This window comes from Carya illinoinensis, chromosome 3 (assembly GCF_018687715.1).
Source record: "Carya illinoinensis cultivar Pawnee chromosome 3, C.illinoinensisPawnee_v1, whole genome shotgun sequence".
NCBI lineage: Eukaryota > Viridiplantae > Streptophyta > Magnoliopsida > Fagales > Juglandaceae > Carya > Carya illinoinensis.
The window spans coordinates 9,065,428-9,080,890 of record NC_056754.1 but is presented as its reverse complement, the minus strand read 5'-3'; the positions used below and the strand labels follow the sequence as shown (position 1 = coordinate 9,080,890).

Here is a 15,463-nt window from a genome sequence, read left to right as displayed (position 1 = left end):
GTTTTCCAAAGAAAAATAAATAAAATAAAACCAGAGAATCGGTGGATTCTCCCTGTACCCATTATCGGTGGGAGCCGGGACTATCATTTCCAAGTTTATATAGGTGCCCTTCATCTTCCAACCACATTCACTTGTTTACTTCGGGGTAATAGAGATCATGAAAATCATTAACAGCAGAGAGCAGATGAGGGCTGTCATCCTTTATAATTCCAAGACAGTACATTTTTAAATATAAGGAAAATGAATATTAAAAAAATAATAATAAACTAAGACAACACATTGGACTGCATCAATTTCTTTAAGTCATCCTAAAGACTTTTCCACAGATTATCTCAACATCTAAATGTAGCTTAGTGCGTTCATAAAGAAAAAGGCAATTTATGGTAATCAGCATGCCATGAAGTACATAAGTGATGAACATTCCTGTATCTTCTGAACCTTTCATTGGGGTAAATTAATGGCCTCAGATACTACATTGCAATTCCAATTCATATGTTGAAACTATTATAAATAAGATGAGAAATTTAAAATGTAGGTTTGGGGGAGTGCATAAGATATTTAAAGAGAAAGAATTGGAGATAGGATTTCATTATAAGAGACTCTGATGTACTTAACAATGAACAAAATATACCGAATCAAAGAAAGGCAACAACCATATGAGGAAATCGTTAACCTGAAATGAAACATGACCAATAACAAATGTGCCTAATTCTGCATCAAAGCAAGCCACCAACTTTCATTGTCTTACTAGCTCCAATACTCTTTAGCTGAAGTAGAAATGAGATACACATACTCAATGAGAAGGGGTAAAATTAAGAGCCCGAATGATATTAGCAATAAAAGGGACAGCAGCTCCACAATCATACAAAAAAATCCACACCCACCTGATAATAATGACACGTCCACTATTTAAAACTGTTTATCATAAGATAACACATAGACACTTGTTCTCCTTTGGTTGGCTTCCCCCTTTCTTTTCTGTTGAATTCGAAGAAGATAAGCATTTTGTCAAAAATCAGGTTGAGTAAAATAGCACTTGAAGTTGGGAAGAAGAGCAGTTAAATGAATATACATAGATGGCCAAGGTTTAAGAAGTCAACATAACTAAAGTGTATGAGCTAACATAACCAAACTATTTCTAATTATATGTAAACAAGAAATTGGTAGAATGGAGCCATCACTTAGACGTGACAATTAAAAAGAAAACAGCAGTAGAATCGAAAAGGAAAATATATTTCTCCCCAACAGAAGAACCTAAAAGGCGGAGAAATAATAGGTCTTACTTTGTAAATATCAGTAACAATTTTTGGAATGTCTCAGAAACATTTTTACCTTTATCTGAAGAAGGTGGCTGAACGATGACATGCATGGTCGTGACTCCACCAGGGATTTCACATAATGGGCTCTGGCACTCCCCTAGTGTTCTGTTGTTCTCCAATATTTTGCCTGCACTTATTAACTTGACATCTTTCACTGTCCTTGGACCATTCTCCTTCTCTAAAAAATCAAAATATAGCATTTATGTATCTCATATAACATTAAAAATCAAGGAATTGCAAGATAGTAGAGAGATAAATTTCAAACGAAGAGGTCCACTAAGACATACTGACATAGAATAGACAGAAAAGGTGATGGAATTTAAGACCTAAAGAATGCCAATTTTAGTGTTACTGACTCATGTTATCAAATGCTCTTGGGCCATGCTTAAGTTCTCATCATCTAGAATATCAAATGCAATTTCAAGAAAGAACTTAATGCACTTGATTTTTACCAAGTATGACTTGCATTTTATTGCCATTAAATAAGGCTAGTCGACGGCAAATATAGATCTCCTGGACCATTACCCAATGTGGCAATAAGAGCTACAGGCTATTCTTTGCCTCTTGTGGGCAGCTGCCAAAAATGCTGCAGTTTTCAGAAACTTCCCATGGATCTCGGACAACATTAACTTCAATACAAAGAATAACTAGCTAACTCTCACTGGTTCTTGGTTCTTATTTCTGTCATACAGACAATCTCTTTGAGGAAGCATTTCCAATAAAAGCCACCTTCAATGCCATGTTAGCTAGCCTCTTCTGTGTCAACCAGCGCATTCAAAATAAGTTTCCATAGTGTGCTCTCCAGCGAGCCTAGTTTTTCTTGAGAGGATGCTGCATAGAATCAGTTTGTAGGATACTGCATCGTCCACTACTTCTGTATTTGTTATCATTATGGTGATGGCTAGGTTGGCTACGATAGCTCCACTCCAAAAGATGGTTAGTGAATTGAAAAGCAATGTAATGCTCTATGACAGATATAACACAAAACAATTCTTAGTCACTGTACAGTAAATCTGAATGATCCCCTGCATCTTTACCCCAGATTTCATAATGTAATAGTTTTCACTACTTGTTTCACACTGAAGAACTATGATAAGATAATAAAGGCTTGACGAACAGATGATTATGAAATTAAAACCAAACACACAAAAAACAAGAAAGAAACAAGATAACCAACCTTTTGGCCATTGAGCAAGAATGCTTTCCTTTAAATTTGCAACACTTGAGGCAACGGGAAAGCTTTTGGGGCCGATATCCGATCCATCAGTCAACCTAAACTTGATCTCTAATTGATTTTGCACCGCAGCCATTCTTCAAAGATGAAAGACACTATTAGACTTTGGACACCAAATAGTTTCAGTTGGGCCTTCTACTAACGTATCGATATGTCAATTAGGCTCGCTACGAGGAATTATTAGCGCAGTGAGCAGCTTGAATTGTCTCGCCAACATTAATATTTCATCAAATTCCCACCGGGTATCCTGCAAATCTGAATTACGATCCAAAAAATAGAGAGAATAGTAAATTAAATAGGATTTGTTTAATGACAGTCAAAGCCTGGAATTGGAAATTAATACAAAAGGGGAAACAGTATGGACAGGGATTTGTATTTGCAGCGTGAATTTCATTTACTAGCAATGAAAATCAGTAACAAATATGCCCAACTAGGTCAGTAAAGAAAGGATTATGTATTTGCAACGGGAGTTTTTGGGGCAATGAACTCGACAACAGATATGGCCAGCCGGGTCTTGAAGAAAACAGGGAGAAATTAAGTCCAGTACCAAGATACGAAACAAGAATAAACACAGTGACATATAGAATCTATGGGCCAATTCCAAATCGATCAGAAATCAAAAGGAACAATCAAAAAAATTCAAAAACCCTTCATAGTCCGTCTTACTTGGCTCAGAGACTGATCAGGGTTCTCATCTATTCCCCTTCTCCCGCACCTTTTGGTTAAGAAATCCAAGCAACGTAAGAAGAAGAAGAAGTCGAGGAGCTTCTAATAATTAATATACTAATAAAAGTCATAGAAAGGTATCGAACAAGCTCCCAAGGAACGAGGCTGTTTCGGAGTTTTCAAAGTCTCCTCTTCTAATCTGTGGTCAATGACACCAATTTTTGTATCCCACTTGAACAAGTTACCGTATTCGTGAATCGTGAAGGCGGACGAAGTATAAGCAAATTTGCATTTTTTTCCTTTTACGAGATACCTATAACCCTTCTTCAAATCCTAAGATGACGTCAATTAATGTCAAGATACATTACCCATTATTGAGGTATCAATCTAGTTACGAATGAGAAGCCTTTGGATAGTAAAGAGATTTCATGAAAATAAATTTATAAATTGAGATGATTTTATATAATATGTTATATTTACTTTATAATAAGATTCGGTTTAGTTATTAAATATCAGATTATCTCATCTCATCTAATAAATAATTCAATTTTTTAAAATTTTAAAACAAAATTAATATTAAAAAATTATATTATAATAATATTTATTTAACTTTCATCAAAATATCTCATTTTATTTCATTTAAACTGTGTAACCAAATGAGACCTAGAAGTAACTTTATAATCTAATATACTACATCAAAATATGTTAGTTTGTAAATTTACTTTTATTAAATTTTTTTTTAACGGTAGAAGATTATCATTTTGGTAAGGTTTAAGATGGTTTTATGGAAGGAGGAAGACTTCTGTCTACTTTTTTGGGTACGAGGAAACCAAAAGTTCTAAATATTAAAGGTGTGTACAAGATGGACATACTTTTGAGAATAGGATCATCTTTATTTCACTTAAAAATGATCAATATACATTATGTTTTGCATTAAGTAAATACGGACTATGTTATTTGAAATAGAAGCTCCATAAGCATTTGAGCATGAATGTGGGGTATTTATGGGAAGCCATCAAAAGTCTATCTCCCCTCTAGAATGTTCCTTTAGGTTTATATGTTCCATCATTTTGAAGTTTTAAATGGCTGCTTTTCATACCCAACTGGGATGACACAAAAGGAAATCAAGAAAATACTGTAGAATTTTCAGAGGGAAAATATCAAGGGTTGTGCATCATGTGCTAAGGTTTCACAAAATTTGACATTCTAACAACCTATAAGGCTATATCAAAGGAAAAGATAGTAATATAAGGCATGAGCACGTGAATTTTCAGCAAGAAGATAAACACAGAGACCCTTGTTTTGTCCTTGGAGAAGAAGAGAACACCACTTATCTAATATTCACAACATCAAATCAATATCCCCTTGCTGATGCTTTCACAGTAATTCATGTCCCTCATACTATGCACTTTGATGTCTGATTGGATTGGCAGCCGTTAACTATTTAAGATTCTGCAATTTGAGGCTTTGGAAGAATCACCCAAATCCCACTAGTGTTATAGTATGAATTATTGACCAACAAATAGTGTATTATAGTTAAGGAAAAGCAAAGTGACAAAGGGTTAGACCAATGAAAATATGTGATTATGTGGTGCTGGTTTGTTGACAAAACGTCTCGAATATAAGGAACCATGCACCTTGAAAGATCAGAATATAGCAAATTTTTTAGGGTTTATTCTGAATGGTTAGCACCAACTCACCAAGTTCCATTTATATAAAAGAATCTCTTCTTGAAAACCTCGTTATGAGATTCTAATGACCCAATATTATTCTCCAGCAGTTGACGGCAGAAATTCCATTCTGATGAAACTCCATACATAAAACCATCTCCTTAGAGCTTTGGATGAGACGGTGCATGGATTATCGATACTAACTGTAAATGAGTTATACTATTTTTAAACCATATTGAAGTATATATTATAATGGTCAATGGCTGATCGGCAAAGCCACAAAAGAAACAATGACTATGAAGGCAAGGACTAGCTTCTGCAATTGTTTCCTTTGGATGACATAATGAATACATACAAAAAAATACATGCACAATATACCACACAACATTTTGAAACTATCAATAAAGCATACAGATGGAAGAAAGTTCAAAAGAATTTTCTGCACATTTCAATGTCTCTCGTTAATCATACACATAACAGATACCGATTTATAACCTAAAAAAGTTCCTCATTTGAATGGGATCTGTAACAGAGCAATCTCATGGCCTACCCCCTCAAATCCACCGTAATAATAGCAATGAAAGGGGAAAAATGGGTACTAGCAAAAATGAAAACAACAAAAGAAAAAAAAAAAAATAAAGGCAAAGAAACATTTCTGGGCTACTGGGGGAGCCTCACAAAAGATCTGTCCTAGCCAGCCTTGTCCATTCACCATTCAACATGAAGGGCATTAACATCAGTACCTTCTATCCTTGTATATTTTCACTTTATTTCAAAATATGCTCAAAGAAAGCAGGCAAGACTCCCCTGGCAGAGGACCAACAACAATATCCTTTTCTCAACCAAAAAATAAAGGACGGACTGCTATGTTACAGATTGAAAGAATGAATCTCATGCCGTGATATTGATGCCGGTCCTTGTTTGCAAATGCGAGCAAATCTGGACCTCTGACCTTTGGGCCACTTTCTGCTAGTCTTCTCAAATAAATCTCGGAAAGAAATTTGAACCACAAAAGACTCAGTATGAAATCTGTATAACTCGGATCTTTTTTCCTAGCCCATCTCTCTTGTTTATAGCTCCTCTACTTGATCAACTACGATTCCAAGATGTGGCAGTTCCTAATAAAATCATTGGTGTAATTGACATACTTGGTCCAAAATGGTCGGAGATGCTCAAAGCCAATCTGCAACCATGGTTTAGATTGGCCATTATAGTGGATAACTGCGGCTTTTTTTACACTCTCAATGTTGGTGTTATTCTGATAGCCCAAGCCAAGCATGTGCCATGATGGGTCAATTGGGTGAACATGACCTTTAAATGCAATCAAAGCAGGTGGTAAGGTCCCGAGTTTCCACATTGTCAAGTTTGACTTCAGATTCTGCCACATACAAACCCAGAATCCAAGTTAAATGGTGGCAGGTCTATAAGTTACTTACAGTTGGATAAGAAATTGCAAAACCTATGGAATACAATTAAAAATAAAACCCAGAAAAAAAAAAAAAAAGAACCAATTCAATTTGAAAAATCAGTTCGATGTTGAAACTCAGAGTTCCTTAATAAATTGTCAACCCACTAGCACTTTTCATCAAGAAAAGGGTAGAAGAGATCAAAAGCTTGAAATTTTATATTTGAAGAGACTTCAAAGCAAACAGACAACATTTTGCAAAATCCAGAATATTGAGCTGAGCTTAAGTTGCCTGAAAATTATGCACACTAAAGTGTAGTAATCATATATCAGCTAAAAGGGTATCCAGAAAAGAACTTCATCTTTTCTCTAAACCCAGAGGCTAAAAGAAACATTAACAAGGTTATGGTCCCATCAATGGATCGGGGCATAGACACCCCTGCCAGATAGAAAGATGATATTATATTTCCTAAAATCAATATTTCCAATTTCTTCATAATCCATAACTTAAAATACACAAACAGAGGAAAAATAAAACAAATGAGGTGCGTGTATATGGATGCTTCTAAACAAGAATAAAAACAGTTGGCAAGTAAAATAAAAACAGTTGGCAAGTAAAATGAATTCTTGGGTTTACCTCTCTCAGCCAAGAATGGTATTTTTCTCTTATATTTGTCTTCCTCCAAGCACTAAGATCAAAGATATTCATCCCGTAAGCCCATGCACATTCATCAGGGTCCAAGTTCTTTGATATGAGAGGATGGGAAAAATTGAAGTAGTTCCTGAAATGCTTAGACATTACCCACTCATCTTCACCTTTACAAGTTTCAACAGCTCCATTAACTTTTCCCTCAAGGTCAATTTCCCAAAGTGGAGATAAATCATGCTGAATCACAACATCATCATCTAAAAAGACGACCTTGTCGAGGTTTGGAAAGAGCTGTTCAATACAAATAAAAAGCATAATTATTTCGAAATTAAAAGGGAACTAAACAAAAGGAGAAAGAAGGGGAAATTTTATACAGAACAAAAAATACAATATAACAATTGCAAATCTCGGGACACAATATACAATATAATGAGATACGTTAGTCATTAATGTGAAGTAAAGGTTTACAGGTGAGGGAAAACTTTGCCCACATTACTGCCCCGGGGGCAACCATACAAAGCATTAACTGCCTATGATATCATGCATCAGCATTATTTTCTCATTTGTTTCTTTTACCTTGATCCTGTTAATTTGTTTCTTTTACCTTAATTGAACTAGCAGGATCGTATATTATAGGTCCCCAGAAATCAAATAGGGGAAAAGAAACAGTATTAAATCACATGCAATTACCTCGGGTATATATATGCGAAGATGGTTGAGTAAGGATATATACTTAGGACTTCTAGCTTGTAATTTTGACGCAAATGTTCGTGGAGTAGTATCACTGAGGTTGGCCCCTGCAACATGATTGCCATGGTAGTAATTCCTGATTCCATTCTGGTTCTCTACAGCTTCAAGTACTGGAACATTTTCTCTTGTTAACCAGTCAAACTGGTGAACACCTTTCACTTCAACAATGGCTGGGGAGATAGGATTTAGTGCAAACCATGAGTGCATACCCGCATAAGTTTTCTTGTCAGTAATGACATGGAAGACAATCTTTTCAGGTTTTTGAGATGACTGGACAGTAGAAGCAACAACAACTGAAGCAGCCAAAATGTTATCAGTTGACAGGATAAAGTGGTGATAAGACTTGTTAGAGAGCAAAGGGAGTAACTCTGGAGGAGGCAACTGTTTGCGTGCATGGGCATTTGAGGAATATTCATCAGTCAAACGAAGAGACAGACAGTGGATCCCTTTTGGAATGGAACTAGCTGCAAAGTGCTTGTTCATCAGCTCCGAAAATTTAGACTCCCTAATCTCCCATTCAGATTTCTCCATCTGTGCATATGAACATGACGTTAGTTGAGCTTGTGTTAACTTATCTTAAGATTTTACATTTAGGAAGGAAGGAGGGGTGGGAAGTAGCACAAAGATTTAATATGCTTTGTGAAATCAACTTGCAAGATTAAAGGGTCAAATTAAGAAAGAATAGCACTTAGAATTCCACTTTAGACAGCAGATGCTGAAATTATGCTTTCTAATGCTTCGTACATCCACTAAAATCAAAACCTGATGGTTGCAATGAGGGCATGTAAAATGGGAACTTTCTCATCAGCGCCACTCCACCCTTTGTTATTCTTTGTAATCTCATTAATTAAGAAGAATGAATACCATCAGAGCAAATTGTTCCAAATAAAATACATTCACCCAAGACAGTTTCTAAAATGTTAATGATACTACCTTTTTTTTTTTTTTTTGATAAGTGCTAATGATACTACCAAAGGATCTAACTTGAGAAAAAAGACCAGGATTTCATATAACCTTCATACATCTTAAATGATTTCAAAGGTTTATAATTGAAAAAGCTAAACAAACTGTGAGATTAGAAAGAACCATTCAGGAAGACCTCAGTTTCCAAAACCCTATGTCCTACCAATAATATATTATCTTTACACAATTATATTCGTCACGTGAAACATACCATAGCCCTTAACATGAAAGCGAAGGTCCTTGCATCATACTGGTTGTTCTTCATATCAGAAACAAGTTGACTAAATGAAGCTGGCAGCTTGAGACCATGTGGGATTTCCTCAGCATTCACTTGATTAAGAATCTTGTAAAAATCTCTAACCAGTCTCTGCTGCACCATCACCACCACAGCAAGGATCCAGCATAAGTTAATAACATAAGCATTGTAGATGTAAAAGAACAATTGAAGATTTCCATCAACACTAATTAATATGAAATTCAAGTGTCAGGGAAAAGTTCTTACTCCTGAATCATCAACCCTACCAAGAAACCTTGGTCCCAAACGCCTGCCCAAACAATCTGCAGCACAGAAGAGTGAGAATGAATTCGTAGATCCGCCATAAGCTGTATGACATCATTTCAGGAAATAAATCCTAAACCTTAACTGACTACCATGGATGCTACAAGCAGGCCAGAGAAAGCAAACACAATTGAACCGTATAATAATTCATACACTGCAATTTATGTTCAAGTTATATTTAATGCAATGATAAAAAAAGGGGCAACATTGAGAAGAAAAAAATGAATCATGGAAGAACCAAATTTTTACAGTCAACATTTCGGCAAATAATAAAGTTGACGCTAGCAATATGAGAAAGAAAATAAGCTTTGATAAGCTTTTTTACAGATAAAAAGGTAGGCACCGTTAGATGCGAACTGCTGGGAAATCAAAGCAGGTTGCCTAGCAGGTGACCCTTTTATCAATTGATAAGAAAGAAAGTTATAAGTCATAGAAACATAATGAACAATTGAATTCAGATATTAAGATGATGTGATGCTTGAAAATGTACAAATAACCTATGAATTTAGTGACATGAAATAATCAACAATGTTCTGCAAAACGATACATGTCTAAATGGGACAAATACAAATGATTTCTTACCTCATAATCAACTTCAATTAAACAAAACAAGAGAAAATTATAAAACAGATAAACAAACTTAAACTGACAGAAATGTCAGATTTTGAGATACATCAATTTCGATTAAAACATACCAGAACTTAATATTCAGATCAATTTTAATTATTCCAATCTGATTAACAAACCATCCAGCTCAGTTAGACATACCCAAATGACAGATCCATCAGATAAGCATTACAATGAAAACCACCTTCCAACCCAATTAATAAACCAATTGCATCCAGCTAAACAAATCATCATCACAAACAATCTACGCATGGGCATTACACCAAAACCAATTCAGTCCAATCAATTCATCAAGCCAATCATAATTGAGCCACGCAAATAAACATGACAAATATTCCCCACATGGGCATAACACCATAACCCAATTCAACTCAAAAAATTGAAAAAACCAATCAGATTCACATGCCAAAACATGGCCACTACACAACAACCCAGTCGATTAATTTACACGAAGATCTTACCTATCAAAAAAAAAAAAAAATTACAAGGATATCATATTCAGCTACTAAACTCAATATCACATCTAATCATCGCCGTTTAATATATCTTCCCTATTTGACATGCCAAAACACGGCACTGCACCAAAATCCAATTCAACCCAATCAATTAATGAACAAGACGATCATATTGAGCTACAGGCTACTAAAATAAATATCACATATAATCACAACATGGGCATATTAAAACAACAGAGTCCATATCAAGATCTATGACATAAAATCCTGAACAAACCAATATGTAAAATAATTGGACCAAAAATTGGGAATGCAAAAGCATGAAAAGTTGATAAAATAGAGTACCAAATGAGGAACACTTGTTGACACCTTCAAGCGTAACAACGGCAGTGAGAATGAAGACAAATGGCAACAAGAAAGCGAGGATCAGAATAGTGTGGAAGAGGGTCCGATAGGAGATGTGGCGAGCTGCGACCTTGATCTTCATCAATCCAATAAATCCATTGCTGCAAGAGATCGTGATGCTTCTCATGCTAGGAGAGAAATGAAGCTGCATCGTCGTCTATGCAGCCCCACCACTGCACCAGAAACCACTACTACGCTCCTACCAATACCGACCCGACTAGCTGCACACACTTCCACCAATGGTCCCAAAATCATCACCATTAGATCCTATCCCACACCCACAACGACGTTGACCAATTTCAGATCTATTTCTCTGGGTTTTTTCGCTCAAGACTACGTTTCTTGTTGGTCTTCCACGAGACCGCATTGGAGATTAGCAACTGGGTTTTTGAGAAGTCAATCACTGATTTGAATCAATCAACCAAATCGGGCTCCTGGGTTTGGAACAGCTTCCTCTCTCACAGATCAACGGGTCTTCACACGGAGAGAGGGGGCGAGCGATAGTCAGGGGAAGAGAGAGAAAAATATGGGGTTTTCTTTTCTTTTCTTCTTGTTCTTTATTTCTTTCTTAGTACGTGAGGTGCCTTTTCATTGGTGGATCGCCGTCAGATCTAATCAATTTCATTTTCCCACCCAAAAATAAACAATAATTAATAAAATATAAACTCATTGATTAATTGACACTGTATAAATTTAAATTAAAAAATAAAATATATATTTTAATGACGTAATCAGAACTTTTGGAGTCAAAACCGTGTTGGGTTTATTTGATCAGAGAAAGAGAGTAGAAAGAGAAAAATCTACAAAATTTGTGGTGGGGGAGTTTGACAATTGACCCTGATGTTAGGTTAGATGAGGGGGACCGACCAAGGTTTGTGTATTTTACTGCTAAATTTGGATGCCTCCTATGTTTACGGGGGAAGCTGAGGGGATTATGTGGATGTTGTTTTATCTCATTGGGCTGGATATTATAAGTATTGAGGTCAAAGATGTTTACTATATTAGGACAAGTTTTAGTATACCAAATTCAAATGGGATTACGGAGAATAAAAAAATGATAGTTGCAGTCGTGAATGTGTAAATACTGTATAATTATTTTTAAAAAAATAAATAAATACGAAATTTACATAAAAATAAATTAATTTTTTAATAATAAACTTTATTTTTTTTCAAAATAATTACATAATATTTACACATTACATAACTGTATGTATCATTATTCATGGAATCAAAACTTGACAAGCTTATAATTCTTTTCCCTGCTGGCTCCAATGTTAGGACGGACTTCCAATGTTTTGGCTTGGAGTCTTCAAACCAAGTTCAATCTGGTTGATTTATTGCTAATGCATATCAGTTTGAATACATTTTCCAATGGGTAACTTCCAGTTTTATTAGTCATTCCAATTATTTCTTATTAGACAATGAAACAGAAAGACCATGCATCCACCAATCCTAATCAACAGTTTTATTTTTAGATCTGATCATTTTTATTAAAAAAAAAAAATAGAATAATAAAATCTAGGACGAAGAATACGTTCTCGGTTATTTGAACAGTCAGAGCTTTTAAAACCAGTTTTCAGTGCATTGCGTTTTGTCAAGTGGACCAATCCAGTCGTTTACAGGACTGTCCATCTACCGCCCATGTCAGGAATTTAATCCAACTTTGTTGCAGAACAGGGGCACTGGTTCAACTAGTCGGACCGCTCTGCTCAAAATCATAGAGCAATTCAATTTACCACGACAAGAATGCATTGATAGTCAAAAGACCCAACAAACCAAAACAAAAATACAGACAGAAAAGCATCGTGTTAGTGTATAGAAATCCTAAATAGAAAGTTTTTATAATGTTGGTGGGTTTTTATCTCAAGAAATGTTTTAGCCAACCTTACTAAAGCAAATCCACAAACTCTGTGGTGGGACCACTGTTTTACTGTGCCACAGTATGTAGAAAGAAAAATTATAAACATAAGCATACACACCACACACTACATTTTTTTTTCTTTTACCAAATTTTTTATATATGGATAATGAGTAGAAGAATTTAATTAATTTAAGAAGAATAAACTCAAAAAAATTTAAAAAAATAAAAATAAATGTGATGTGTGGTGTGTAGGTTTATGTATAGCAAAGCTCCTGCAGAAAAGGAAGATTTGAACCCACCCAGCAATTGCATTGAGAGGCCCATTTGAGGGAGGCAATTCATGGGATCTGCTCACCTTCCCCCTTGCACTTTCAGTAACGTGGATAAGAGTAAGTAAGCAATGCAGGAAAAGTTGGTTCCACATGCAACATGACAGAATTAGAAGACCAGGAACGACTAAAGTATCAAAAGCAATTGAAGTCGTTTGGTGTGCAAGCTTGCTACTTCATGCAACCTCCACATGGGGGGAGAAGTTTGATTCTTGCTGCCGCTGTATTAAAAGGGTCCCATTTTTTGGTACGTTGTGTAAAGTGTAAACCAAATAGTTACATCAAATTTCTGGGTGTTGGGGGCATGTTGCGACTTCACTATTGCGTATAGTTCTAATTAATGGATTTTATATTATGATATGTTACACCGGCATGTGGCTTTTTAAACAGTTAAGAGACAAATGTGAAATTACATTAGAATCATAGCATGGCAGTAGTTGGCTTTACCTATAGTCATATGGTGTAGTTAAATAAGCACTGTGGAGGGTCGACCTCAGCTTATTCTCTCTCGCACCCTCATACACACACATGTAGTTTGAACATGTAAATATGGGGGGCCATCCAAAAGCATAACTGATAACTCTAATTGGATATAGTTATGGCAGATGTGACAATGCAAGAGCAAGTAGGAGACACGGGCATTTTTTCTTCTTTAGAAAATAGTGCCTATGTATGGATGGATGCTTTGTCTTGAAGCTATGTGGTCAAATAACAATCAGTAGTCCAAGTACTCACTCAACTCCCACTTTCGCTGTCTTGATCTATTTGTTTCTATTTCAAACTTAGATTTTCTATTCTAAGTTTTCTTCTAAAGATCATGCAGCAGCAATTGGTTTTGATGCTTTAAGTGCAAATAGCAACTGGCACCTTTGGGCTTTGAGGAATATTTTTCTGTTTCATGGTAATCCAACTCTATATTTGATCAAATCATATATGAAAATGGGTGAAAAAGATGCTAGAAACTTTGAAAAAGAAAAAAGAACAAATACAAATATTGAACAGGACAAGTTGAAGGGAAAGGGAAAAACCGTGGTTTGAATGAATTCTGCTGCCTGTTGATTGAGCAACTTTCTCCTTCTTAACCAGTCACAATTTTCTAATCACATGATTGAAGCGTTCTTTTCTCCTTTTCTGATGAAGAAATCAATTTACAGAGTACTAAACTCACAATATTATTCAAGACATCTTCAGCAGTTACATGTAATATTACTGATCAAAAAGCAATTACAAGCAATTACAAGCAATATTGATAACGCTAAAAACGTTTTTCCAGGTTTAGCACAAAATGTCCGAGACTCTGTACGGTTCCATCCATGGGTCAAGCTTTCATATATATTGAAGAAGGCTAGAAGGCATGTAAAAACATATAATCAAGAAGTTTAAAACATACTCCACACTAGATAACATAAGTGGACAAAAATTCAGAAAATGAAAAAAGAAATAAGCAACCTCTTCAGGTGATTAATTTAACCAATCATTCTAACAAAAAAATATTATCCAAATTGTATCACCAATCATAAGAAAGAGTTTATTTTAAAAGAACAAAAGAATCAGATCTAATGAGTATATCGACTAATGCATTTTAAATAATGGACATAATATTTACCTAAGTTGATATAAAATATGCAAAATATACTTCATAATAAATAAGTATATCAATCTCCATTACAAAGGGACATATCTTGCACTCTAATAGTGTTTCCTGTCAAGAGACAGCTCAAGCACAAGATTATCGTCATTCTAAAGGGTAATGGACAGTTAGCTCCCACTTAAAGAATATCTATAATACAGTGCACCCGATCCTCTAGCATGATATTTTTGTTAGGAGGTTGTGGTACGGGGCATACAATTACAATTGAAGTAGAAATGAGAAAGAATAAAAAAAATAATAAGGAACTCCAATTGTAGAAGAATTTCACTTATAGCAAAAGGATTACAAGAATTTCTCTCTTGAATAAGGAGGGCACAATTGACAATACCCTCTCTTATAAAAGAAGAAAACTCACTCTTTATTATAAAAGGAAAGACAATATATAGGAGAAACCTCACTATTTTTCTCTCTAAAACTCTCTCTCTTTCTCTAAATTTTTCTTTCAAAATGGGATAGGTTTCTAAAAGCAAAAACATGTATTTATAGGAGTTAAAGGAGGTGGAAGATGGCGGAAGCAAGTGGAAGATGGCGGAAGCAAATGTGAATGCAAGCTTGATGTAGGTTGTCAACTAGTCACCATTTTTGACCCATAAAGGTGGCTTTGATGGTGGAAGATGGCAGAAGCAAGTGGAAGATGGCGGAAGCAAATGTGAACGCAAGCTTGATGTAGGTTATCAACTAGCCACCATTTTTAACCCATAAAAGTTCATAAAAGTGGCTTTACCGCTACATATCTCCCGCTTAAAGTCACTTTTGTAATCCTTCTATCTTTTCTACACTTTCCATCTCCATGCCGCTTACATATCTGCTAGGCCTAAGGAGGATCGACACCAGATAAACTTGTCATTATTAATTGGCTTTGTTAATATATCTGTTAGGTTGTCTTTTGTATGGATTTTTTTGTATATCCACACTTCCTT

The 15,463-nt window shown here is 35.3% G+C and overlaps 2 protein-coding genes and 1 long non-coding RNA gene across 6 annotated transcripts; all 3 read right to left on the bottom strand.

Moving 5' to 3' along the window:
- Positions 1-557: 557 nt before the first annotated feature.
- LOC122303095 (membrane-anchored ubiquitin-fold protein 1-like) lies at positions 558-3,498 on the bottom strand. Its single transcript, XM_043114667.1, has 5 exons — positions 3,220-3,498; positions 2,497-2,808; positions 1,333-1,497; positions 885-978; positions 558-767 (listed from the first exon to the last, which is right to left on the bottom strand). The coding sequence occupies exons 2-4, from the start codon at positions 2,627-2,629 to the stop codon at positions 923-925; spliced, it is 354 nt and encodes a 117-aa protein (XP_042970601.1). The 5' UTR covers positions 2,630-2,808; positions 3,220-3,498; the 3' UTR covers positions 558-767; positions 885-922.
- On the bottom strand, positions 1,654-2,490 carry LOC122303098. Its single transcript, XR_006240595.1, has 2 exons — positions 1,982-2,490; positions 1,654-1,893 (listed from the first exon to the last, which is right to left on the bottom strand). It is a non-coding gene; the product is annotated as an uncharacterized LOC122303098 (long non-coding RNA).
- Positions 3,499-5,310: 1,812 nt separating the features above from the next.
- LOC122303090 (probable galacturonosyltransferase 14) lies at positions 5,311-11,273 on the bottom strand. 4 transcript variants are annotated; one of them, XM_043114644.1, is made up of 6 exons: positions 10,643-11,273; positions 9,159-9,214; positions 8,868-9,026; positions 7,634-8,224; positions 6,932-7,234; positions 5,311-6,267 (listed from the first exon to the last, which is right to left on the bottom strand). In XM_043114644.1, the coding sequence occupies exons 1-6, from the start codon at positions 10,851-10,853 to the stop codon at positions 5,983-5,985; spliced, it is 1,605 nt and encodes a 534-aa protein (XP_042970578.1). In that variant the 5' UTR covers positions 10,854-11,273; the 3' UTR covers positions 5,311-5,982. The 4 variants fall into 4 exon arrangements, with proteins under 4 accessions (XP_042970578.1, XP_042970579.1, XP_042970580.1 ...); XM_043114645.1 differs by having other exon boundaries at positions 8,868-9,023; XM_043114646.1 differs by having other exon boundaries at positions 10,667-11,273.
- Positions 11,274-15,463: the final 4,190 nt, after the last annotated feature.